General features: G+C 50.6%; 2 protein-coding genes across 6 annotated transcripts; one reads left to right on the top strand and one right to left on the bottom strand.

Annotated features, from left to right (window-relative positions):
- Positions 1-4,735: 4,735 nt before the first annotated feature.
- LOC136019640 (DNA-directed RNA polymerases I and III subunit RPAC2-like) lies at positions 4,736-9,441 on the bottom strand. Its single transcript, XM_065690043.1, has 5 exons — positions 9,336-9,441; positions 7,924-8,021; positions 6,254-6,330; positions 5,261-5,343; positions 4,736-4,932 (listed from the first exon to the last, which is right to left on the bottom strand). The coding sequence occupies exons 1-5, from the start codon at positions 9,372-9,374 to the stop codon at positions 4,885-4,887; spliced, it is 345 nt and encodes a 114-aa protein (XP_065546115.1). The 5' UTR covers positions 9,375-9,441; the 3' UTR covers positions 4,736-4,884.
- On the top strand, positions 9,421-25,347 carry VAMP7 (vesicle associated membrane protein 7). 5 transcript variants are annotated; one of them, XM_065690040.1, is made up of 9 exons: positions 9,421-9,528; positions 16,135-16,288; positions 18,073-18,130; positions 18,691-18,828; positions 20,915-21,001; positions 21,260-21,350; positions 21,934-22,001; positions 23,048-23,140; positions 23,381-25,347. In XM_065690040.1, exons 2-9 carry the CDS (start codon positions 16,143-16,145, stop codon positions 23,447-23,449), a joined length of 750 nt encoding a protein of 249 aa, XP_065546112.1. In that variant the 5' UTR covers positions 9,421-9,528; positions 16,135-16,142; the 3' UTR covers positions 23,450-25,347. The 5 variants fall into 5 exon arrangements, with proteins under 5 accessions (XP_065546112.1, XP_065546111.1, XP_065546114.1 ...); XM_065690039.1 differs by lacking the exon at positions 9,421-9,528 and adding an exon at positions 13,454-13,758; XM_065690042.1 differs by lacking the exon at positions 9,421-9,528 and adding an exon at positions 13,835-13,921.
- Positions 25,348-25,845: the final 498 nt, after the last annotated feature.

Raw genomic sequence — 25,845 nt, 5'->3', positions numbered from 1 at the left:
GCCGTTACCAGATCTCACATACATGCACAACAGCAGCTCTGCCCGCATGGTTTTTCCCCCTCATGGTCCTAAGAGTTTCTGCTTAGTGATGTATGTTGATTTATGAGGTCTATTAATTCAGGAAAATCTTTACCTGGAGCTCTCACAAGCTTTTGTTTTTTGGTGTGAGGACTTTCACTTCCGTCACTCTGAAGGGAAATACTGAATTATTTCACTTCAGCCATTGAAGAACAAAAATTAAGATGCATGTTCACCAAGATGTTTCTTCCATTGTGTTTCAGACTTGGTATGTCAGTGAGGGGGTGTGATTTCTGGCTGACGCTACATCCAGCACCAGGCTGGTGTAAACTATGTGTGTTTTTATAAAGAGATTACATTTATCTCCAAGCCAGAAAGCTGGTGGGGGAACTTTCCCAGGATCCTGACAGCATTTTGCATAGAAAGGAGGAAAAAAACCAACACAAAACCTTGGAAGAAATACATCACGCTGCAGCTTTGGAATGGCTTATACTGCCCAGGCCTGACAAACCAGAGAACAAAACTCAATCAGACGAAATGAGTCTGCTTCTTTTGAAAGAAAGCTTGCTTTCCTTTGAAAGAAAACAGTCCATGCCCCATCCCAAGAAACCGGCCTATGAGCAAGTGCCAGAGAGATGGGAGGCTTGAGAGATAATTCGCTAACCAACACTTTGTTATCGTTATGGCTCAAATGTAATTAATTCCAGCGGAATTTGTTGTAATAATATTAGTCCTGGTGACCTCATATGTTATACATGTTGCTGCCATTAGGACTCCAATGTGTTACCTAAAAGATACGGAACTCTTAGCCATCTGTGCTGAACATCTGGAGCTGTGAGGACATCTGGATCTCCTCATCTGCAATTGCAGCCCAATTCTTCCCCCTTGGCAGCTGAAGCTGTCAAAGGAAAACCACTGGCAGTGGTTTGGGGTTCAGGAATGGCCCAGTGTCTGTCCCAGCATGTTTAGATTTGTTTTGCTGCTGCTACACTCACTGAGAAATCCCTGCTTTGTTTAATTTGTCTTTGCTGAGTCTTTGCATTCACTGTTTTGTCATCTTTCATCACCCTGGTCAAATCTCTCCCGTTTATCCATCTTCTTACTTCTCTCTCCTGACAGATACTGGCGTCTGCTGATCTGAACTGTTTCTTCCATCCACAGCATGACTCTCATCTGAACTTGATTATTAAAAGAAGCAGGCAAGATTAAATCAGTTTAAAACTCTCTTTTGTTTGACAAATATACGTGGGGTGATCACAGCTACTGTCAGAGGTTGCTGGACTCAGATTTTCTACCCAGGGTTCAGAATAGTAACACATTTCAATGAAGGGACCAGTCCAATTCCCTCTATGCTGATTAACTTTCATACAATGAAACAAAGTTTGACTTAGAGTCAGATTAATGTACTTTTCCAGAGTTTGAGCCCTGCTCCTGAAAGTTGCCCACTTGATGTGTGCATCCAGCAAGGCAGCAGGTCCAGAAGATTCCCATGTGGATGCCCAGTGCTGGAGAAGACCTTCTGACTGCGCAGTGGCAGGACTTGGGGCTGCTTGGTGCAAGATCAAGACACACGCCCTGTAATCTTGTACCTTGGTCCCTATGCACACTTTGCAGGTCTGCACTATAAGGCATACGCACACTGGCTTCAGAGAGTTATAAAACTTCTTTGGTGTCTGCACCATGAGATGCATTATTAATAGTCAATTATTTGTCCTCTCAAGGACATCCTGTCCTGTTCTCTTGCTCCGCCCTGCAAATGTAAGTTCATCCATTTCCCTTGGCTTCATTTCATGTTGTTCCTTTTTAATTTTTGCTTGTATCTGAAACCAATGGTGTGAAACTGTGCAAAAGGACATTTAAGACTGAAGCCCAGTTAGAAAAATGATCTACCAGCTGCATCTGTAAAACAGTGGCAGCATTTCCCAAGGTGAGTGGATGGAATCCTTGCCACTTAAATTATGCTAATCTGGGCTGGGTATGCATCTGGAATATGCTGCAGAAACCCAATTTACGCTAGGCCAAAGTGCCTTTCCACTCTACTAATGTTCCCACCCCAGATGTGAGGCTTGGAAGAGATGCCATGGAGGGCAGACAACCCTTTGTAGTCTCCCTTTCTGAAAATAAAACAGCTTGATTTTCTTCCGACCTCACTTTCCACCAACACTTCCTGGAAGAATGGTCTGGTAGAAATATCCAAGAAAACATGAACTCACGGCAAAGCTTGCTGAGAACAAATAATAACTAGAGAACAGCAGCAGAGAAGGCAGTCCCTTGGTAATGGCCATCTCACTGGGAATGGACGCACCCCCCCTATGAGCCAGGTTTATTCACCAGGAAGGTCATGTTCTGACTCCTGCATCTGAGCTGGGAGCTGCCTGCGAGGTGGCTGCACATGGAGGGTGTGTTCTCAGACTGGAACAAATAGTTTTAAATAGAGAGTCAAATAGAGAAAATATTGTCAGAACAGAGAGCTTGGGTGATCTGTATTGAATAAAGTACTGTCTATGAGTAATTCCTGCTGTGCTCAACACAAGAAAATGAGCTGTTTAGAAGATTCTAATGTCCTGCAAAACACATTAAAAGTCTTTGTTCTTAAATGCTTTTTTCTTTTAACTATTCCACTAAGTGTGGACCACCCTGCATTTTAGGAATAACCAGCAATGATTCCTTCCCAGTCCCAGTACTGCTTCCATGGTATTTCTGATCCCTACTAACAGTGGCAGCGAAGTACCTTGCTGGGCATTTGGAGAAGAACCAAGGCAGCCCTTCAAGACCATTTCATGATCCTGTGCAGCCCTGTGTTAAATTCACAATACCTGAGCATAGCACCACCGATGCTACCTGTGATGCTCAAAGCTGTCACTCTCCTTAGAGAAAAGCCTCCTCCTGCTCTCCAGGTGGCAATCCCCTGTTTGCTGCAGACCTAGCATGTCCACCACATCACATTCCTGCCTGAACTGCTCACACAGCATGCAGTACTTCATCACTCATGCTCTTGCTCTTTAGTATCAAAACAGGCTTCACACTGGAGCTGATTTTGTGATGCTTTAGACAACGGCAATGTGCCATTCACAGGCACCAGTTACAGGCACGGGGGAATCCTTTTACCTTACTAAAAGTACCTCCTGGGCCCAAGTGGGTAATGTCTCTTCTTATGCTCCAAGGGCAGATTCAGTCACTCCTGCATTAGCAGCTACGCTCAGATCAACATTTTACCCTTAAATTGTTCAAAACCAGTCTCAGATCTGCACTTCATTAATACTGCCACAAACAGACAGGCAGGAATTCATCCCAGATCTGGACATCGCCATCACTTGCTACATGTATCTGACAGTGACTTCCTTCTCCTCTGGTAGAGCTTCCCCTGTGTTTTCCTTCCAGACATCATCTATTAAAACCAACATCATAAAGTTTGACCAAGTATGAGAGAAGAGAGCTAAGATATCACCAGGAAACAGGACCTCTTTAAAGCTCTTCTGTTGCACTGACATCCAATGGCACTTTCCCATCCCTAGGTCTCCCTTAAGCTACAACCACGAGCAGGACCAGCAGGTTTCAGCTCAAAGAGAAAGTAACAACTATCAGAAAAAGAGATTTTAGCTGCTCACGGAAATGGAAGTGCAAAGCCAGCTCCCTGCTGCCCGGCTCCTATTGCCCTTCACAGGAAGCACTGTACAGTTACAGGCATGCACATCCTTCCCTTGCTTCCCCACTCAGAAAGAGTGGTCCTTGCAGCTCGGCTCAGGCCAACAAACATGTAACTGGCCCACAGCATTCCCTGGATGTCAGAGGAAGTGACCAGCAGGTCAAAGACCAGCTGGGTTTCAAAACCTTTTTAAAAAGCTCCAAGTGATGGAGCAACTTTCAGCACAAGGAAACCAGCCCAAGCAGGAGCTAAAGGGCTGTGAACACAAACCATTGCCAGCCTGCCAGCGAGACCAAGCCTATCAATTCCTATTTGAATGGGTGATTTTCTAGAGAAGACCTGACATTCCACATCCTCCCTTTTACTCCTCTGTATGTTAATGAAACATGGTGGTGTTTGAAAGGAGACTCTTCCTCCTGGGTGTTTCTCATTAAGCAGCAATCTCCCCTCTGTCAGGTTAAAGCCATTCCCCCTTGTCCTGTCCCTCCATTCCTTGTGAAAAGCCTCTCTCCAGGTTTCTCAGGCTCTCTCAGCCTGTCTCCAGAGCCCTCACAGCATCTCCGTGGCCTCCTCCCGACCTGCTCCAACAGCTCCACGTCCCTCTGACGCTGTTGCCCCAGAGCTGGCTCAGGACTGCAGGGGTGGTCTCCACAGAGTGCAGCAGAGGGGTAGAATCCCCTCCCTCGACCTGCTGCTCACGCTCTGGGGGTGCAGCCCAGCACATAGGAGAGCTCTGCGTGGCAAGTGAATAATGATCTGTTTAAAAAGGAAGGCCAGTTGTAGCTGTTGAAGTCAACTGCAGTGGTGCCTGCAACAGAAAGATTTAAACTGGGAAAGGGTGCTGCCTCTCTAAAAGCTGGATTTTGCACAGTGCTGAACCTCTCTGCTCCCTGTGGACTTGGGGCAGACTAATTCTGTGCACAAGCCTACCTGGAAACTGTGTGATTTGAAAATCCTGGCCAGGAAACAGCAACAACACTTGGAGAGGGAAAGAAGTAAGACAGAAGAGTGGAAGAACTGCCTTCTATAATTTTCCATACCCTGCTGAGCTGAACACAGTGTCACCTCTGCTACATCAAACTCCATAAATTTTATTATTAGAGAAAATACAGGTTTGCATTGAAACAGTCATAAAAAGCACAACCAAACAAAAATACTTAGCACAGGGAATTCAACACACAGATGTTACACACGTCCATGGAGACTGCCATCCCCAAACGCTACTGCATCTCTTCTTCCTGCTGGGCCCTGTACTCCTTCATGCTCCTCTGCAAACGAGAGCAAAGGACAAACGTTAACAGCATATACCTGAGCGACTCATACATCCCATGCCATCACTCTGCTCTGTGCTGTGACTCCTCTGTCCAGCGCAGAGGACCCTGAGCAGCTCTGACAGAGCTCCAGGTACCTTCAGAAGTGACTGAGCTTTAAATTCACTCCAAGGAAAAGACACCCAGGCCATGCCGCAGGTCAGGCAGAGAAGGTCTGAGGTAACTATAGGTTCTTTATGCCTACAATACAGCTGTCAGCCCCTTCCTCTCGCCTCTGAGACCGAGAGGCAGAAACGCCCACTGAACTCTTCATGAATAGTCTCACCTCAAAGGTGTTGAGCACATGTTGGCAAACACCCATCAGGTCATTCAGCCCCTTCCGGAACGGCTCAACAGCAGGAAGGGCCCCTTTGGGAAAGAAGATGGGTCAGTGGCTTCCAAAGGGGTTTGTAGCCCTCTCCCTCACTGCTCTGGGCAGTGTGGTTGTTTCCCCATGATGGGAACAGGCTCTTACACCAGCCCCATGCCACACACTTCCCTCTTACCAGCCCACCATCAGCACCCTGAGAGCTGAGCTCAGGCCCAGGCTATGGTGCAGGAAGAGCAGAGCCGAACCCTGCAGGCAGCCCCACAGGGAAGGGGTTCCCTTGGCAAGAACAACCCCAGCACTACTCATTTTTAGGAAATTAAACAGTCAGCAAGCACAAACTGGATACTCAGGGGAACAGCCCCATAAGGAATGGAATAACTCTGTCCTCCTGTGGCAGCACACAAAGCTGGGGAGCCTAAATGGAGGGCAGTGGACTGAGCTGAAGCGGTTGGTGTGCTGGGATGAGCGAGTGATGGCCAGAGGCTCAGAGTTGTCAGTGTTGCCTATTAACAGGGAACACAGACCCCTTTGGGAGGCACACCAAAATACAGCACAGACTGATGTGGCTTTTCAAGAGAGCTTTGGTTCACAGCCTGACGACCAAAGCTGCCAGACAGCCAAGAAGGAGAAGCAGAAGCAAATTATCTCATTGCAGCTATGTATGTCAGCACACTTCGGGGTGGCTTTCCAAAACCTTTGCTGATTTAGGCGTAGATGAAGCACCCATCACCACTGACAGGATGTAGCAGATCTACCTTACCCCAGCACTACAGTACAGTGCCTGCTGCCAGCCAATCTGACCAGGCACAGCAATTGCAGGCAGCTTGCAGAGAAGAGGGAGAAGAGTGGTTTTCTTTATGGAAATGACTGATGGTGGAAACCTGACATGCACAGAGGGGATTCCACAAAAGAAGGGCCCTGAACATGAAAGCAACGCACATCGCATACCTCTGGTCTGGATCCGGAAGTTGATCTTGCTTTCAGAGGGGTGTGTGATACAGTAGCCACAGAATTCCACATCAGGGCTGCAGGAGGAGCAAGAGAAGACAGCAGTGAAACCCAGGCCTATCCACAGCGAATCTCAGGGAAGTCAGAGGCTTGGGCCACCCCAGACGTGCTGGGGCTCAGGATGTTTCTAACATGACTGAGGGTTTTATGGGAGGGATATGCCGAAAGGACATTACCCGTGTAACCTTATTCACACACCTCCATCTACCTCTGACCTGCAGCTGGAGTTCATAGGGGAAAGACCTGGCTGGCACTCTGTTCAAACAGGGGATCCTGGGTGCTTGGAAACCTCCCTCCACACAAACCTGTTGCAGTTCTGCTGGGCAAAAAAGGCAGAGGGGTCTCGGGCAACACAAGATGTTTGCAAACTGCACAACATCTGCCTTCACAAGCCGAAGTGGTTGGTAGAACATCTGTGCACACAGCAGAAAGCACAGCCCCTCACAAGAAGGCTGCTCTTTTTCTTGTCATGGTGCTCTATCAGAGGAATTCACATGACATCTGCAATGCAACTGTCGTTTGAGATGATGCATTGAACTTCCTGCTGGAATACTTCTGAGGCTTACTAGTGAGTCTTCACAAATCCCCAGTGCCTCCCAGCTCGATAAAATCAGAGTGAAGCCATTTGTATATTTTAATTGGGGCAGCAGGATAATTAATTTCCTGCATCTTGAAGGAAGCATTAAAGATGATTAATTTGCTTAATACTGGCTGTTCCTACCCTCTTTTCTGACAACACTTGCCCAAGAAGGTAACATAGTTACTGTGCGACCACCTGTACTTCCACAGAGTTGCACATCACTTTACCCAGAGCCACATAAGACATACAGAAGTCTGCCACATGTCAGGCATTGCATTTCCTCTGTAACTAACCATCAGAGCAGTGAGGGTTGGCTGCTCCCAAAGAGATGGGGAGCTGGTAGCATGAACTGTAAGCCAGCCAATAGGGCAGAGGACTCACTGGCCAGCCCTGTCCCACAGCACCCAAGCAAGGGAGTAAGGCGGGTGCAAAGGTGGTAGCCAGGGCCAGCCAAGGGTCCAGGTCACCAGGCAGGTTTTTGGGGGTGAAATAGGTCCAAGGCCAGGCCAGGAAGACAACGTGCAGGTCAGGTGAGGGTAATGAGGGTCAGACAAAACCTATGACCACCAAGCAGGTGTACAATGTACAACAGTGGGGAGAGGCTGATATCAGGTCAGGAAGTCAGTCCATGGGTCAGCATCCAACAGCCCAGTACAGGCTGAGCTGAAGACCCATATCCATACAACATAGCTCAGGAAGGACTAAATGCCCTGAGCTGAGCTTAAATGGGGCTCCTGAACCTGCGGGTAGGGTGTGTGCATGAAGGCCCCAGGTGAGGCTGCTTAGACCCATCAAGGCCTATTAGTGCTCTCAGGGTTTAACAGCCCAAGGAGAAAGTTAATTCTGTGAAGAGAGGGAGTAGGTAAGCAGCCTTTAGTACCAGGTCTGATATAAATACTCCAACAGGCATGCACAGAGGTAGTTTTGCCTTGTTCTAAAAGCAACTGAAATACAAGTCAGTAAGGAGAAGGGAACAGTAGGAGACAGAAGAACCTCCAGTGGTACCAGCTGCTGTGGGTTCTCCACTTACTTCTTCATGACCATGTATCGCAGGGCATTGCCAAGCGTGTGGTCCTCATCGTGCAACACAAACGTGACGCAGTTTCCATCTGTCCCATCTGCCTGGACCTGCCATGAGTGGGGAGAGAAGAGATGCTGTAAGGTTCTCTGAACACCAGACCAAGGGTGGAAAATCAGCGGTTGTGCTCAGCTTCACCACAGGCACCGGGAGGACTTGTAGCTCTGGCTGGGCCACTGCTGCTGCTCGTGTCTCAAGCGCTGGAGTGTCACCAAGTGCAACTTCACAGAGGAGGGAAGGTGGCAAAATTATGGACCTCAGAGAAAGCTCTCCCTGGTTATCAAAGTGCCTGTGCACCCTTGCTCCTCACAGGAGAAAAGAGGAGCCCAAAGAAAGCTGCAGCTTCAGGACCTATGGTGGAAAGAAGCTGGGAGTGACTGTTCAGGTTGGTGTGATCCCAGGTCCTGCCACCAGCCCAGGGTTAGACAGCAACGAGAGGGGCAGTCAAAAACTGCCCAGGGAAGCGTGCTGCCTGTCAGCAGGGGAAGCTTGTCCACCGCAGAACCAGCTATTAGCCCAGATTCACACACTTAGGAGAAGCCTGTGGAAGCTATTGGCGAGCCTCGGGCTGCTGAGCCCACGTGTGATGAGCCCCACAAGGCCAACAACCAGCCCCTAGTGTGGGAGACCACTTCCCTCCTGTCCGCCCGCCCCGGAGCTCCGCTCTCCCCCGCTCCCGCAGACAGACGGGGCAGGGAGCGCCCGAGGCTCCTGCGCCAGCTCTCCCGGTCGCTGTGACCCAGGGAAGAGCCAGCGGGGAGCCCGCAGCACTTTTCCTGCAGGGCAGTGCCATCTAGTGCCCTCTGCCGCTGGAGCGGGACCCGGCGGCCTGAAGGAACCGGCTGAAAGGGAGGAGACGAAGCCGCTGCTGGCAAAGCCACCCAGCGCCTGAGGTTACACAGTGCTGAGCGGGACTGCCCGAGGGGAGGCTGAGCTGAGCTCTTAGGCAGAAGCTCTTCCCTGTGAGGGTGCTGCGGCGCTGGCACAGGGTGCCCAGAGAAGCTGTGGCTGCCCCATCCCTGGCAGTGCTCAAGGCCAGGTTGGACACAGGGGCTTGGAGCAAGCTGCTCCAGTGGAAGGGGTCCCTGCCCGTGGCAGGGGTTGGAACTGGATGAGCTTTAAGGTCCCCCTTCCCTTGGATCTACCCTCACTATCGCGATTTACCCAGGCGCCAGCACACTCCTCCTTAGCGGGCCAGTGCTGAGGGGCCCGGCCCACGGAGGCTCCGGCTACCGCTGCCGGGGGAAAGCAGCGCCCACCGGCTGAGCAGAGCAGAGCCGAGCCCCGTCCCGCCCCGTCCCGTCCCGTCCCGTCCCGTCCCGTCCCGCTGGCCGGTCACCACACTCCCTCCCGGCCTCGCTCACCGTCTCCAGAGCCGCCTTCCTCTCGTCCTCCTCCGCCATGGCTTCCGGACTACAACTCCCACCAGCCAGCGCGGCGCTGCCCCACCGGAAGCAACGTCACGGTGACACGGTGTAGGCACGGAGTAGGGGGGGCTGCTCCCGAGCGCGGCGGGCGGTGGTGCCCAGGGAACGGCCCCTCCTGCCGCGGCGGCCGGTGAGCGGGGCCGGGGCCTGCGGGGGGGAGCCGGGGCCTGCGGGGGGGAGCCGGGGCCTGCGGCGGAGCCGCCCGGTGCCCTCACAGCGTGCGGCTCTGCCCCTGCCTCCCCCGGGGGTGGCAGGCCGCGGCGGGGCCGGCGCTGACTGAGGGGCTGGGCCCAGGAGGCCGGGAGCCGTGGCGGTCGGGGGGTGGCTGGGTGCTCCCGGGCTCGGAGGCCTCGTTCTGTATCTGCGGGGTTTGAGGAGCTCGGGGAGCGGCCGCTGGCGTGCGGGGAAGAGAGCGTGTGTTTGGGGTACAGGCCGTTGGCGCTGCCCTCGCTGCGGTTGGCCCCGGTGCGCCCTGTGGCGGAGCTCGGAGCCCCGGGCCCCCGGGGGGTTGAAGGGCCGGACCGCGATAGCCGCCTGCGGTTACCCCCGGGGGTGTCAGCGTGCCGGGGGCGCACCCGCTGCCTCCCGGGAGAGTCGCTTGTGCAGCGGCTTCTGTTTCCCTGCACCTCTCTAAAACACGGTTCACTGTCCTCCGGAACGGGGCAGGGGCCTGGAACAGAAGCCGGGTTGATCCTGCGATCTGTTCCCGAAGGGGTGAAGTGGGGCATCTGCGCTGAGCTCTGCGGGCAGGGAGGGTGCTAAACTTTAACTTGGTACGTGAATGGAGGGGCTGGAGGAGCTCTGCTCTGGAGCCAGGCTGAGAGAGCTGGGCTGGGTCAGCCTGGAGAAGAGAAGGCTCCTGAAGGGGAGACCTTAGAGCAGCTCCAGTGCCTAAAGGGGCTACAGGAAACCTGGAGAGGGGCTTGGGACAAGGGCCTGTAGGGACAGGCCAAGGGGAATGGCTTGAACCTGCCAGAGGGGAGACTGAGATGAGCTCTTAGGCAGAAGCTCTTCCCTGTGAGGCTGCTGAGGCGCTGGCACAGGGTGCCCAGAGAAGCTGTGGCTGCCCCATCCCTGGCAGTGCTCAAGGCCAGGTTGGACACAGGGGCTTGGAGCAAGCTGCTCTAGTGGAAGGTGTCCCTGCCTATGGCAGGGGTTGGAACTGGATGAGCTTTGAGGTCCCTTCAGCCTAAACCAGTCTGGGATTCAATGAATGTCATGCTTCTCAGACTTAAAATGAGCAAATAAACTATAGGGCTCAGTGTTGGAATGTCCTTTAAGGAAATAATAACTTACTGCAATGCCAGGGGAAGGTTAAAGGGAAGCTGAGGCAACTTGCTGCTGGAGTCACTAGAAATGATCTTATTGCAGTGGGGCTGTTTGCAATTTGCAGGGTTGCAACACGCTTGTTTCATGTTTGGAGCCGGTTGGAGTGGGATGCCTTTTGCTTTCTGTAAGGAGGCTTTCTGGAAATGGAAGCAGTGACCTCCTCTGTTACTAGCTGGCTCTGAGGCTGTGAATCTCCTGGTGGAGAACAAGAGGGGCAGGGCTGCTGATAAAGGGTGGGTGCAGGTTTCTGAGCTCCCTTCTTGTCCCAGCTCTCTTACCCATCAGATAGGTTATGGGAGATCTTCAGTAAGGTCACAGCAACAAACAAGTTGGTTTGTGTCTCACTTGGAAATCATCAGCCATCCCTAGTGAAGCTTTAAGTGTCATGTTGAAGACTGAACCTGTGTTTTAGCTGCTGTGCAGGTTTTTTGGTACCCTTCTCTCCAGTACCATGGGAGACTGTGCAGACAGCAGAGCATGACTTGCCGTGAGTAAATCACTATACAAATGCAGTGCTTGACCCACCTTTGTGCCTCATCTCCCTGAGCTGCCAGATGCTCCTGGCACTGCTTCTGGAGTTTATTGGATCTGTGGTGTTTATTGGGTGTCTGGTGTCTCCAAGTGAGTTTTTCTTTTAGGATGGTTTGGTCTTGGCTACTTCCAGCCATTCAGTATTGTAAGTTTAGATAGAAACCAGCTGTGATCAAAGGTTATACAAAGGGGGTGATTTTAATGGATTTAGTTCCTGAGTCTTGTAACTTCTGAGCAGAGATGTTCTCTAACAGTTAATAGGTGTGTGTTACATGAGTTTCACAGGACTGCATGAGATGCTGCTTACAGAGAGAAACATGCTCCTTCTTAAGCTGTTTTACTTCATTTAATCCACCCTGCTCAAAGCTGGGGGCAGGTGTCATTGCCAAGGATGTGGTTTCTGTCTCAGAAGTTAAGCTGAGGGCTGTGGGTCTGGTGAGTTGATGTCCTTGCTGTAGCAGGACTGTGGGATCCTACAGTGGCAGTGTCACCTTGTGGTGCTACTCACTCTCTCCTCCCTAATATGAGGCTTGAGAATATCCAGTGTTAAAAGAAAAGAGGCTTTTGGGAGTTGTCTGAACCACTTTGTAAAGCTCAGTTTGAACCTGGAGTTCTGCTACTCTGGGATTAAGGTGTCTCTTTGATTGTGGGCCTTGTTCTGAGGTTGGTCACTTGGTGCTTTGCAGACTGCTGATCTCCTGCAGCGTGTGTGGTAGGGGAGGATTTTGCTCAAGGTTTAGTTGTGTTTGTGTGTCCCTGGCTGTGCCCTGGTGTTGTACCATGCACTGACATAGGTCTGGTTCCATTTCTGGACTGGCCGAAACATCACAGACAACTTTATCGTGGTGGATCTCAAGGAACATGGCTGTATGATCAATTCCTCCTGGTTTAGTCAGTATTGCTGCAGATCAGTGTGCTGTGGTAATGCTCACAAGTTCTTTGTTTTGTTAGGAAATGAGGGTTGGCAGCACCTGAAGAGATCCAGTGTAGAGTGAGTAGAGAAGAGAATAAAGTGCAGTTTCTGTGGTTTGCATCTTCTGCCTAAATTAGAGCTCAGGTGTGCAACACAGGGAGGCTGAGCTTGTAGAGAGTCACTTTTGAAGGGCTGGGCAGTTGAAATGGGTTTTCTATATATATCTATATCTGTATATCTACATATCTATATATTTCCCCACAGGTATTACTTTTTTGCCTGGACAGTCTATGCTCTCCCTGTAGCCGTGTCAGGAGTGAGCTGCTGTCTCTTTAACCAGGAGAAACAAGGAGCAGTTGCATGGCTGTTAATCATTACTTTGTACAAGATAGGGATCAGCTCTGTGCTGCCCTGGTCTCTGGTGTGATGAGCTTTTAACTGATGTAATCCAAGGCCTGGGTTTGTTTCAGCTTTGTGAACTTGTTGGGTCTGGGTTTTGCTTTGGCTTCTCTTCTGTTACAGCTTCTTCAGGTGGAGGTAATGGCTCCAGTGGGAAGGCTCTAGGGAACTGCTTATTCCTTTACGTTTTAACTCCAAGGAATCTCCACTTCTGCTCAATGCCAGGTCCAAATGCTCCCACATTAACAATGCTGTGAGCAGGAGGCTGAATAAAGCTTTTGGCCTCTTCAGGTCTGTGGAGGTGGAACTTGTGATTAGTAGTTTACTCATGTTTAACTAGAGGTAGGTGAGTCTTGGAGTACTAGAGTCTTGCTTAGAGACCCTCAGACTTCCATGTCTGTAGCACTATGCTTTGAAGAGCTGATAGGTTTTTTGTAAGGTCAGAGGCAGCAAAATATCACTGGAATCTGTGTACTTTTCCTGCTCTAATGCCATCAGTGAGTGGTTGATGCAGTATTTTAAAGCTGGCTTAGAAAGACGCCAAACTTATTTGTTGGCTGCTGAAGTCTTCTGGTGAGTGTGCGCAAGCTTGCGTGTGGATGCAGGTGATCAGCCTGAGAGCAATTCTGATACAGCTTTCTGGAAGGAAGATGGACTTCTCTGTAGTGGGGCAGTTCAGATGCTGTGAGATGTGATCTGGCAGAATGCTTCGGTGGTGCTGGAGGGAGAAGGTTGTGGTCGGGCTTCTCAGAAGCTTTCCAAATGACGTGGCTCTCTCCTTGTCACATGAGGTTCTTGGTGGCTGAAGTGTTGCAAGGAATAGTGGGACACCCTGGAAGGATGTTTTGAAACTCTAAACTCGGACGTAGCCTTTGTGCAACTCCGAATTGTAGAAGAGCAGAGTGGGGAGCAAGAGCAGCCGCAAAGCTCAAGTACTGTGAGAGTTGTAACCTTGGCTGGGGCTGGACCATGGGCCTGACTTGGTGGGCCACCTGCTTGCTGCTTGAAGCTATGACCTCCTCTTCACAGTATTTCTTGCTGGGGATGAGAAAGCCCTGAACTTCTGTGGCGTTACAAATGGCAGCACTCAGCCAGACCAAGGTGGGCCAGGCTCAGTGGGATGCCTGGAAGAGTGGAAGAGCAGAAGGATCTTGATGAACTGTTATGCTCCAGTGTGTGGCTGCTTGGGTGAGATTTAATAGTGATTCTTTCCCTCCATAACCTTGTAACATGAACTCTTTTCCTCCATGATAGCATGTGGGAACGTGCCTCAGAGGACACGGTGTGAAGACCCTCTTCCTTCTGCTGGGACCTGCTCTTGAGCTTTCTTTTCATTTTTGTGTTACAGATAGTGAGTAATCACAGCTTCCTTCTCTGCTTTATGCTCTTCCTCCTCTGTTTGTGCTGAGGAGTTTCCTTAGAAAGTGTGTGAGAACAAAAAACTGTTACCCTTGCTTTTCCGTGTGCTGTGACTTCCACTGTCACCTTCAGGTGGACATTGATGTTGCTTCATTGACCCTAATAAGGACCACCTCTCCTTGTGTTTAAAGATCTTTTCCTCTTAGATGTTAATGAATTTGTGGGGGTATTTTCCATAATGCTGACAGGCTCAATGTCAGAGGGCAGTTGTGAGCCTGCGGGTACCTGTGACTGTGGGACAAAACAAACCCAAACCTGGCTGTTTGTCACATCTTTGTAGCCACAGTTTTAGGCGAGCTGGAGCTTGCTTGCTTCAGAATGGGAGGGGCACAGGCAGGGGGTCTGTTAGTTTGGGCACTCTTCACCTTCCTTTTTCCTAGCAGATGTTGTGCAGTCTGGGTGTAAATCCTGTTGTTCAAGTCCCAGAGCCTTGTCCAGATGAGATTGGCACCAGGTGGGAGTGGTAGGAGGGAAGCAAGTGATGTGGAACACTTGGACATGGTGAGTGAGGACAAGGGAAGCTGCTATCTCAGAGCAGCAATGCAACAAGGTGCCTTTGTTCTGACAACAGATCTTGCTCTGAGACAGGGTGAAGAAGCAGCAAGTGGTACAGAGCAGCACAAGGGGCTTCCCTGTGCCCTTGGCAGAGGGAAGGGGCACGTGTCTGGTCGGAGGAGATGCAGCTTTAGCCCAGGAGGAAGTGAAAGCGGTAGATTTGTTTGGGTGGACTGCTTCTGAGTGCTCTGGGGCTTCCACCACCTTCACTTGCTGATGTCCTTTGGTTGTGTTACTGGCCAGGAGGAGCAAAGGAGAATTGGCCTGTTTGGGAACTCACATGTGCATGGTGTGAGGCTTCATCTGGCATGTTCTCCTGTCCCCTTTGCTGGCACTGTGGCCCCTCTCAGGCTTTCTAGAGCGCACTTGGCTGGGTGCTCTGCTCCAGAGCAGTGTCCTTCAAGTCCTCTTGCTGTTCTGCTTCCTGCTTTGCTTGCTGTGGCCTCTTGTCAAACTCACCCTTTGCCTTCTGCTTCCTTCAGCAGTGCTGGCTCTGAACACCTCGGTTGTGTGTGGTTGTATTGACATAGATGTGTGAGCTTTCCAGCCACAACAGAGGTTTCTAGGCACAAACCAAGACAGGCAACATGAGGGTGGACAAGTGCAAAGTGAAAAATAAGATTCTGGGGATTTTGCAGAGTCAAAAGTCTTCCTAAGTCTTTCCTAAGCAGAAAAGAGGCTTATGGAGGTACTGGATCAGCTGAGCGGATGTCACAGCTGTGGTCTGGCACGTGGTTTCACATGTTAAATCTTGGCTCTGACGGTAGATTAACGGGTTGATACTTCAGCTGATTGTGTCCCGTTATATGACAGCAAACATGTTCTTCCAGCTCTGGAGACTTCACAGAGGGCTGGCCCTCAAACACTTGCATACTGTAACCTGCCTGGTTTGACACGTGTGCAGGGATGTTGGCATTAGAGCTGGTGTGCTCCCGAGGATGATCAGCTTGCAGAGGTGCTGTCTTGCTTTGAGATAGGGTTGGGTGCTTTTATAGCAGTCTTGGGACAGCAGGCACCCAGTGAGTGTCTCCAGACCATGAAAAGGGGATGTGTGTGGGGTGGCTGCACACAGTGGCAGTTTTTCTACTTGATAGCAATCAAAGCCAAGGCCTCACCCCGAGCAGTCATGCGTTAGGGATGGGGGCTGGTAGGTATAATGAGCTGCTGTTGGTATAGCTGCGAGATTGTGACTTCCTTTGTGAACTGGAGCTCGCTGGCTGCAGGCAAAAACCTTGTTTTTCTCAACAAGCAAGAAAAAACACCAGGGTCGGTTAAAGAGCAAAGAAATGTATTAATAATCACTGGAAACCTAAGTGGAACCGAGGTGGGTAGAATTCATTATGGGGCCACTGACTGTAGGGCGCCAGGGAGCTGCAGTGAGAAGAATCTTCTAGAGGTTGTTGTAGCTTTGGTGGTCTTCTGAACAGAGCCTAAAAGGAAATGAGAGAAGCTTTCTGATAATGGCATCCCGTCAAAGTACTGAACAAGCTTCTGCCTCCCTCCTATTGAGGGCTCAGTGGGTCCTGCTAAGATGATGCTGCTTCCTCTGGCAGAGCACACGAGTCTGATCCTTGCGGTGTTTTGTTCCAGGTGAAGCCATGGCTATCCTGTTTGCTGTTGTGGCGAGGGGCACAACCATCCTTGCCAAACATGCCTGGTGTGGAGGGAACTTCCTGGAGGTGACGGAGCAGATCCTGGCGAAAATCCCTTCTGAAAACAACAAACTGACCTATTCACATGGGAAGTGAGTAATGCTGCTCTGCTGGCTACAGGGAGAGGCTGGTGAATGTGCGCAGGGACTGGAATACATGGAGTGTAGCCAGGTTTGGATGTGTTTGTATGCCCATGGAATGTGCTGTCAGCTCAACAGCTGCTTGTTTTTCTCCAGAACTTTGCAGCATGACCAGGATTTGAATTTAGCTTAAGTAGTAAGTACCAAGACAGTTGGTACAAACCCAGGTTACCTACTTCTGTGCAACTCCAGAGGGATTTGGAGGGTGCTCAGCTGTGGAAATTAAGCTGTTGGAGTCTGGTGTTTGGCTTGGGGAATCTTTTGCTGGCTTTGCTGAGGCTAGGTAATGGCTTTAGGTAAGAGCATCACCCTTCTCAGCTGGATCACTTGTGGCTCCTGGTTGCTTTAAGGTAAGTCATGCTGACAGATTCCACAGCTCATCCTGACCTACCACAGATCCAGTCTGTGGGATGGAAGGGTTCTTCCCAGGCTTGCACAGAGCTCTGAACAGCAGTGGGTCAGTGCTGATAGGATGGAGGGCTTAGGTGCTGCATCACCTGAGCCTGTGCTGACTCACTGCACATGTGTAGTAGGTAAGTCAATGTGCTGGTGTGCAAACTAAAGAACAGACTGTGGAGAAAGCAGATTTAGACACACTGGGCCCCACTTCAGCTCTGTTTGTGGAGCTGGCAGTGTGGCTGCGTTCACAGAACTGCCTGAGCTGCTGTGTTAAAGCTGTTCTGGCCGCCTGAGCATTCAAGAGATAAGAATCAGGGTAGTTTCCCCACATCCTTCCCTGGTTTGGGAGCCCAAAAAGTCCCTGGGCAGAGTTTTCTGAGGAAGCTGCCTGCCCTGTAGTGTAACATACTTCAGATGCTGAATCTTTTCTGTTGTCATTTTATAGTAGTTCTTTTCTTTTGTATCATCTTTTCCTTGAGTGCTCTTCAGCCAACTACAAAGCTGAGTTTCAGGAGCACTACAGTGTGTTTTATAGGTGAAAACTTGAATTGTGCTAGAGATTGGTATGAGCCTAAAATAGTAGCTTGGCTTCATTGTGATAGGAAATAATGCTTTGAGCTGGTTTGCACTGTTTTTCAGGATACTGAGGGTTGCCTTTAACTAATGTCGGTGTTTGCTCAGCACCACATCTTTACATGAATGGTTAACCTGGATGATGGATTCAAGCCTGCTTAGCCTGATTACTGTTCTAAGTCACTTTGTGCTGGGGTTGCTTTGTCCATTAGCCTTTGTGCTGAAAACCAAATGGCACAGCCTGGTGGTCACACAAACGAGGTTGCAGAAGCAGGTCACTGTGCAATAGAGGCTCACTAAGGGGTTCTCTTCCTGGTCACCCCAGTTAACTGCAGCTCTTGTCACATGTGAGCTGGTGAAAGGATGCTTCTGTGCACACTGGTTAGGATTAGACACAAATCTTACCCCTGGGTGTCCTGTCAAGGTTTTGTTTTCACAAGGAAGTAGCTGGAAGGACGTGGACCTGAAGCTGTTTGGCAACTAAATGACCCACAGCACTATTGCTAAGTGGGGAGTGCTGTGCAGTACCTGAGCCCAGTGATCCTTTAACACATAGGTGGTCTCTAATTCCCTGTAGCTTATAGGGGTGGAAACATTTACCTGAACAAAGAGGGCTGGGATATGTTGGCATCCGTCTGAGTTCTTGTAGAGTCACTGGAATTTGCTGCCCTCCTTCTCCAGCCCTCGAGGGCCCTGCAGAATGTCTTCTGGCAGGTTAGTCCTGTGGCAGCTCCTAATGACCCTTTTTTTCTTCTTCTTTGCAGTTACCTGTTTCACTACATCTGCCAAGACAGGATTATATACCTCTGCATCACAGATGATGTAAGTGTTTTGGTTACAGCTATTGCCCAGGCAGGCTCTTTGCAGGTTCTGGCTTTTCTTGTATTTATATGTCAAGGAAATTCAATAGTGGGTGCTGATCTGAGGTGCCTTTTTTCCACTGGAGCTGCTGCTTATCAATTACATCAATTACAGCTTTCAAGTGTAAGCCTGGAACTCAAATGCATGTATGTAGTTAGTTTTGAGGTGAAGTTCTTGCTTTTGCCTAGCTTGTGTCTTAGCAGCCCCAGTGCTGAAGAGTCTAGATATAGAGCCTTGAATTGTCAGTGCAATTGGAAGTGTTGTAGCAAAACCTTCTCCCTCACTGGAAGAAGGTACCAGGCACAGAATTAGAGCTATGGATTCCCCGGTAAAGTCTGCTGCCATCCCACACCCAGGAGGCTGAGACTGGAATATGGCTGCTGCTGAATCCCAAGATAACCAGTCAGATCCCATCATGTTACGTGCAGCATGGACTGATAATTTACAGTTTCTCTACCTGCCCCATGTACTTTGTTGTTCCTTGGCACAGCTCTGGATGTGGTCTCCTTTCTTCCTTGCAGGACTTTGAACGATCCAGAGCCTTCAACTTCCTAAATGAAATCAAGAAGAGGTTTCAGACCACGTATGGCTCAAGAGCACAGACAGCTCTTCCCTATGCAATGAACAGCGAGTTCTCCAGCGTCTTGGCTGCGCAGCTGGTGAGAGCTGTTGCTAAATGGGGTTTCCCAAACTTCTCCCCAGAAATCCTCCTTGCGTTTGCTCCCTTGGAGCTGAAGCGTTGCACTGAGCCTGAGTTTAAAGCTGGGGAGCTGGCTGTTATCTCCACTCTTACCCTGCTGCTGGGGTGCTTTGGTGTAAAAATGGGCTTTAATGGGCATTACCTGGTCACTGTGCTAGAAACTGGATCTTAATGGTAGCATTTGAAATGTCCAGCGTAGTTCCAGTGACCATCCAGTGCAGGCTGTCACTGAGAGCAGGATGAACACACAGTTTCTGTTAAACCGAAGTTCAGAACTTGAGTACCTGGTAATCCTGAACTGCTCTCGCTTCTCCCACCTTTCCTGCGCAGTCTGACAGGGTGTTTGCTTCTGGCACTGTGTCCTTTTCAGGAGGAAAGAGAACTGGGCTTGGGTTACAGCCAAGGGCTGTGCACAGAACCAGGATAGACTCTCCAGCTGGCTTGCACAGGGGCTCCAAGGATTTCCATTCCCAGGACAGGCAGAAGGTTAAAGAGTGGGATAAACAGCTTGTAAAACCTCCCACGTTCCCTGAGTTGAGGCTTTCCTTCCACTCTTCCAGCCTCAAGATACAAAGTATGAGGGTGTTACAAAAGTGAGGGGAGTATCTGCTTTATCCTCAACTTGCCCTTTTCAGCTGGGCCATGGTGCATTCAGGATGATGCTGGATTCCAAGCCTGGGACTAGGCATTGTGGGCTTTGCAAGGCAAGTCACTCCACTGGTATGATTCCAGCCAGCAGAGAAGATGAAGCCCATGTCAGTGGGGTCTGGGTAGGTGCTGAGCATATGAAGGGCTGTGGGACAGCTCTGGCACAAAGCAGTGTGTTTCCTAGAGTACTTTGTCTTATGCAGTATTGACTTGATGTGTGATCCTGCCCTGCTGCAGAGGGGTTTTGTGGGGGAGAGCAGGAGGAAAAGCGGGGAGCAGATGCTCCAGGTAAGGGACTGGGCTGCTCTAAAAACTGGAGCTGTTAATGTGGGAATGCTGCAGTTCCCACCCTCCCTGGTGCTGGTCTGCAGAGGTGAGCTTCCAGCACCAGCAAGGGAAACAGGCCTGAGGAAAGCACAGACCTGCTGCTAGATGGAATTTCAAATGAAATGAATGAAGGCAGGTGGAAAACATAGAAGGAATAAATGACTCTCCTGTGACTCATGATCAATAGCCTTAATAGTGCACAGAACCTCAGGCTACAAGGAAAATGGTTTGAATCTTCTTCTGACTCTCAGGATTCCCTAATTGACTGCAGACAACTCCATAACCTGAGCTTCGTTGGCTTGGGGTGAGGTTTAGTTTGCTTTTGGGTTTGGTTTTGAGGCCTCCCTTGAGTTAAAGATGGAATGTCCTTGGAATATTGGGGTTCAGAGGCTGTATGCAATCAGTACCTGGGGCAACTACAGCTGGTGGTACAGGAGGTTCTCAGTTTGCTGTGGCTGGTTAGTGCTGGTGCTGTTCTCCATGAAGGACTTGGCTTTTCCCCTGCTGATCTACTGAAAGTGCCCAGTTTGGTGATCCTGCACTGCAGGAGGAGGGGTCCTTTACTGGTGAGCCATGAGCATTACTCCTGCCTGTAAATGTAGATACTGGGTGGGTTTTATAACCCTCTCCAGCAGCAATAGGTGCACGCTGAGGTGGAGGGTGAAGCCAGAGCACTGAGGTGGGTGAAGGTGAAGTGAGGATTTGCACTGCTGCTGCCTGCTGTTTGTACTGGTGCTTGTGAGAAGCTGTTTGTGGTGTGCCCTCAGTCACTACCAGAGGCCATGTGGAGCACAGACTTGCACATAGTTCACTGCAGAAACTGTGCTTTGGGTTACGCAGCAGATAGAAAGCCCTGAATGGTAATGCCAGTGTGGCACTGTGTATAATAAATCGGACTAGTTCCTATGGGGGTGGGACTGAGTTCTTCTTTTCCACCAGGCTGTGATACGTGGAGATTGGAGCTATATAGGTGATGTCAGAAAGCTCTCCCTCAAATTGCTTTAAAGCTTTCTGAGCCCAGAGCCTACTGATCCAGCACTGCATGTAGTGCAAGAGAAGGACTGTTACAGGTGATTCCGGTGACTGCAGGAGTTTGGTGTGAGGCTGAGGCTGGAGGAGGAGATCAAGGCAGGTCAGAACTCCAGTTCAGCACACAGGTAACACTGGAAAGGGAGGCTGCACTTCCAGTACAACCAGTGGGCAGCCTTGGTGGCAGGCCAGTCCTGCCCCTTTGCCTAAGAACCAAAACTGTGGGGAAGGTTCAAAGGAGCTGTTGCACTCGGTGCTATTACTGTTGATTATGTCTCTGATAACTTGAACCCTCACATCCCTGCCTGGGCTGTCCTGCAGTGCCCGGGAACACGGCACTGCAGTGCTGAGGGTCCCTGTGCTCACTGACTCCTCCTTCGTTCCAGAAATACCACTCGGAGAGCAAGAGCACTGACCAGGTGGCGGAGACACAAGCTCAGATCGATGAACTCAAAGGAATCATGGTTCGAAACATAGGTACCCGCTTCCCTCAGCACCCAGCATTCCCAGGATCCCCGCAGGGAGTTACCGGAGTGCAGCTGATGTGGGGTGGCTCCTCTTGGCAGAGTGAATGGATGAAGAAGGAGCCGGGGGAGCCCAGAGTTTGCTCTGTTACTTGCCTTGCACATGGTTGAGGATGGCAGATGGGTGTGAGGAGCATGCTGAGATGAACTTGCACGGGCTGTGGTGGGGTGAAGCGTGCTCTGGATTTAGACTGCTTGTCATGAGGCTTTCCTGCAGCTGCTCAAGGTGTTCCTTGGTAGCTTCCATATCCTCTGTGTGTGTGTGTGTGTCAGACTCTGGTTTGGGTTTTAACAAGTCTCACCACTTAAAATGGCGTGTTAGGTCTGGAACTGACCAAAATTGAGTCAGCTCAGTCCCTAAACGTAGCCTATGTGCTGTGAGACTACTCCTTAAGTACTCCTGCCTGGCAGTCTCCAAAAGGCTGGGAAGTGCTTGATGCCAAGAGCTCCAGGATGGCAATGGAGCTGAGGTGTGGGATGCAGCGTTTTCCACTGGGATTCTACCTGCAGCTTTGGATGTTTGTTTCTTTCTCCAGACCTTGTGGCACAAAGAGGAGAGAAACTGGAGCTGCTCATCGATAAAACAGAGAATCTTGTGGATTCGGTAAGTCTGGGGAGGGACTTAGAAATGGGGAATGGTGTTAGTGCATCATCGGGGAGGAGTGGGGGTGATGATCAGTATCTAGAGCTCCTTTTAAATAGACACTGAATCATCATCATCACTTTGGAGAGGGGCTTTGGACAGGGGCCTGTAGGGACAGGCTGAGGGGAATGGCTTTAACCTGCCCGAGGGGAGACTGAGATGAGCTCTTAGGCAGAAGCTCTTCCCTGTGAGGGTGCTGAGGCGCTGGCACAGGGTGCCCAGAGAAGCTGTGGCTGCCCCATCCCTGGCAGTGCTCAAGGCCAGGTTGGACACAGGGGCTTGGAGCAAGCTGCTCCAGTGGAAGGTGTTCCTGCCCGTGACAGTAGAGTGGAGCTGAATGAGCTTTAAGGTGCCTTTAACCCAAACCAGGCTGGGGTTCTATGATCTAGATCTACAGATCCTTTCCTGGGTCACAGACAAATTGTGTCTTATCCCCCCACTCCTTATAGCTGTTTGACAAGCTGCATCCCAGCCCTGCTGCTCCATGAGGGAATGAGGGCACCCTGTGTTTTCTCTGGAGTTGTGGGTGACTCAGTTGCCCCAGTCCTGAGGAGCAGCTGCCCCTCCTGTGTATGGAGCAATAGAGAAGCTGAAGCTCATAATGAAACCGTCTTTTGCAGCCCGGACTCAAGTCAGCTTGATCCATACAGACTGGAAGCCTGTGAAGTTGGTCTGGTGTATCAAAAGGGAAGGTGCAGCTGATTTAAACAAAACCCCACCACCAATAAACCCAAGTTGTTCCCCAAAGTAGTCTGGAAAAAACTCTGGAGGTTCATGGGGTGTTTCTAAGTGAGAAAAGACTGACACCCCCTCTCCCCCCTAGCTTAATGTAGTCACAGAGCATTATGTTACCTAGTAAAGCACTGTGCACTTCGGAAGCCTTCCCCCTGGGAATCTCTGGAGGAGGTGATTGCTTTGGGTTATTAGGGAGACAGTAGCTGGGAAAAGCGTGTGGTTCTTGGGATGCAGCTTCAGGAATGAATGAGCTGTTTTACTTTCTCTTGCAGTCAGTCACTTTCAAAACTACCAGCAGGAACCTTGCTAGAGCCATGTGTATGAAGAACCTCAAGCTTACCATCGTCATCATCATAGTATCATTTGTAAGTATGGAGCACAATAACCTTTAGCTCTGAAGTCAGGTTCAGCTGTGGAACATGCCCCCAGCACGTTGCTGCGTTCTCAGCTCTGTGCCTGGCGCGCTCTCAGCTGTAAACCCAGCACGATGATGGTGGCGTTTGCTGACGTGGGCTTTCCAAGTGCTGGGTGCCAGGCCGAAGCAGCACTGGGCTGTGGCTGTGGAGGAGCAGTTCTTGTCTGAAGTGCCTGTTTTCTCTCTCCAGGTCATCATCTACATCATCCTCTCGGCTGTCTGTGGGGGCCTTGCCTGGCCAAGGTGTGTGCAGAAGTAACTGGGAGCAGCTGGTGCTGGTCACTTGGAGATGAGAATCACAGGAGTGTGGAGAAGCAACCTACAGGATAACTCTGAGTCTTTCACTACTGACGCCTCCTCATTCTTCCGTCCCTCCAGGACTTCAGACTTTTTTGCCTTATCACCCCAAACAGGCCCAGCTCGTCACTGCTCCAGTGCAGCGTTAGCCTCAAGCATGGGCTGGTTTCAATTACTTGAAGGGATTATTACTATTATTTGTTTCTTTTCCTGTCCCAACTCCAGCCTCCCCAGCTGGGTGGGTGCTGTGTCCAGCTCCGGGGGGTTATGTGCATGCTCACCCCATGTCCATGTAGCTTTGCACTTACCTGTGAGCGTGCGAGTGGAGAAGAGGACTGCTGGCAACTGTCCGGCTGCAAGGATGGGGCTGGGGGTGGTTTGGAGCTCACCTGATGGGGCAGGGACAAGGTGAGGGTGTGTGTGAATTCCCACTTCCTACAAGTCTCAGAGATCCAGGTGCCGCTCCCTGCACATCTGGCCTCACGTGGTTGTGGAGTGTTTTAGCACGTGGAGGTTGTGAGGGTGATGGTGGGAGTAATGAGGACAGCTTTGGGCACTGCAGGATGTGGGTGCTGCCGCGGTGTGGAGCCTTCCTTTTCCTGGAGGTCTTTGTGTAGGTGGTAGGAGAGGGTGTTGGACCACCTCAGCGTTTTGAAATGGCAATGGCTGCCTCTTCATCCTCACTTCTTCCTCATCTCCCCCCCCCCATTAGTGTGTGCTAAACCGATACAGTAAAGGAGGCAGTTGCATATAGTTAAGGTTGCGGTAATGTCTCTGCTTTCTCACATGTTTCTCCTGTTCTTTTGAGGGTGGACTAAAATGAGTACTAATGTCCCTCACTAAGGTGAAACTGGGGGCCAATCTGCTGATCTGATCGATGAGGTGCCAGGTATCTGCTGCTTGTGCTTCTGCTCTGCAGGTGAGCACTGTGAGGACAGAGAAGGGTAGGAGGTTGGAGTCGATGGATGGTGACTTTCTCTAGAGGATGGGGAAGAAAAGCTCTTTCGGAGGACGTAGTAACGTATATTCCTCTGACAAGAAAATAAACCCAAACCCAAGGCTAATAACCAAATGTCAGGCCAGGTACACTGCTGCTGTGCTGCTGTCAGGGGGCAGGGGCTGCTCTGCCAGGTGTTGGCAGCTGTGAGCACTGCATTTCTGTCCCAGCTGACCAAAGCTGCTGTTTCCTGGGCGAGGGCTGCAGGGCTGAAGGCTTGGGTCTCACAGGGGAAGGAATCGAACCAAAAGCTCACAGAAGCATCAGATGGGTGGTGAAGGAAGCTGCATCTTTCTGGCCCAGGAAAGTGGCTTCTCGTGGTGGGAGGAAGTTGTTGAGGTGGGGAAGGGGAAGCTCAATTTGGTGATGAAGCTTGAGCCCTGGGTTGGTGCTGTGGGTTCCTGGTGCCCTGCAACACAGGCTGGGCACAGGCAGGGGGACCATGAGGAGGAACTGCTGCCTCGAGGCCTGTCACACTGACCGGAGAGCTCCAGGAGAGTTCTCCTATCAGCTTGTACACTTAACATGGGATTAATCTATGAGGCTGAAACCTAACTGAGGGTTCTCAGGTCTCCATCCCCAGGAAGCGCCACTGGTTCTGCTCAGCGCCGGGGTCTGTTCCTGTAACTGAGTCTAATGTGAAGCTTAGAGAAAGATTTCCTTCCTCCTGCCCCACGCAGCGCAGCGCAGCGTGGGCTCTGCATGTTCTAGGGGTGTTGATGTTCCCGTGTTCATTTCTATGATCTGTTGTCTTCTGTATGAATACTTTTTAAAGCAAATCCTTCCTTTCCTTTTAAAGGATGTACCGAGGCATTAGTGTAAAATCCAAGTAACTTGGTTTAAATAAAATTCCTGTACAGAAAGCACATTTCCTTAGTTTTGTGAAAGGCGGGTGCAGCACTGAGCATAGGGACTGCTGTGTAACCAGTGAGTAAATGGGGGTGCATCACCCGTGGGGCTGCCTGGGGCAGTCGCATGTGCAAGTCTGGCTGTGAAAACCTCCCTGTGCCAGGGGGATTCTGACTTGTGTTGATGCAGGTGCCTGAGCCCGTTCTGACCTCATGGGGGCTGATGTCTGGTGGTGGAAAGAAGCCACTTCTCCATGTCGTGAACCTGGGCCATGTGTGAGTGCCCCAGGCTGAGGCTGGGGTGGGGGGAAGACACAATATAAATACCTGAAGGAACTCACTTGGTGTGAGAACAGCTTAGAAAAATGCAAGGATAAAACTTAACCATGGCTCGAATGAGACTTCAGTCTCTTACAGAGTTTGGGTTTGTGCTTTATGTCCCTGTCTGTGGCGATGGCCCTGTCCTGAAGGGGGACAGCCCTCCAGGTGCTGGGCATATTGGACTTGTATTTT

This window comes from Lathamus discolor, chromosome 9 (genome assembly GCF_037157495.1).
Source record: "Lathamus discolor isolate bLatDis1 chromosome 9, bLatDis1.hap1, whole genome shotgun sequence".
Taxonomy (NCBI): Eukaryota; Metazoa; Chordata; class Aves; order Psittaciformes; family Psittacidae; genus Lathamus; species Lathamus discolor.
This window is presented reverse-complemented; position numbering and strand designations above follow the sequence as displayed.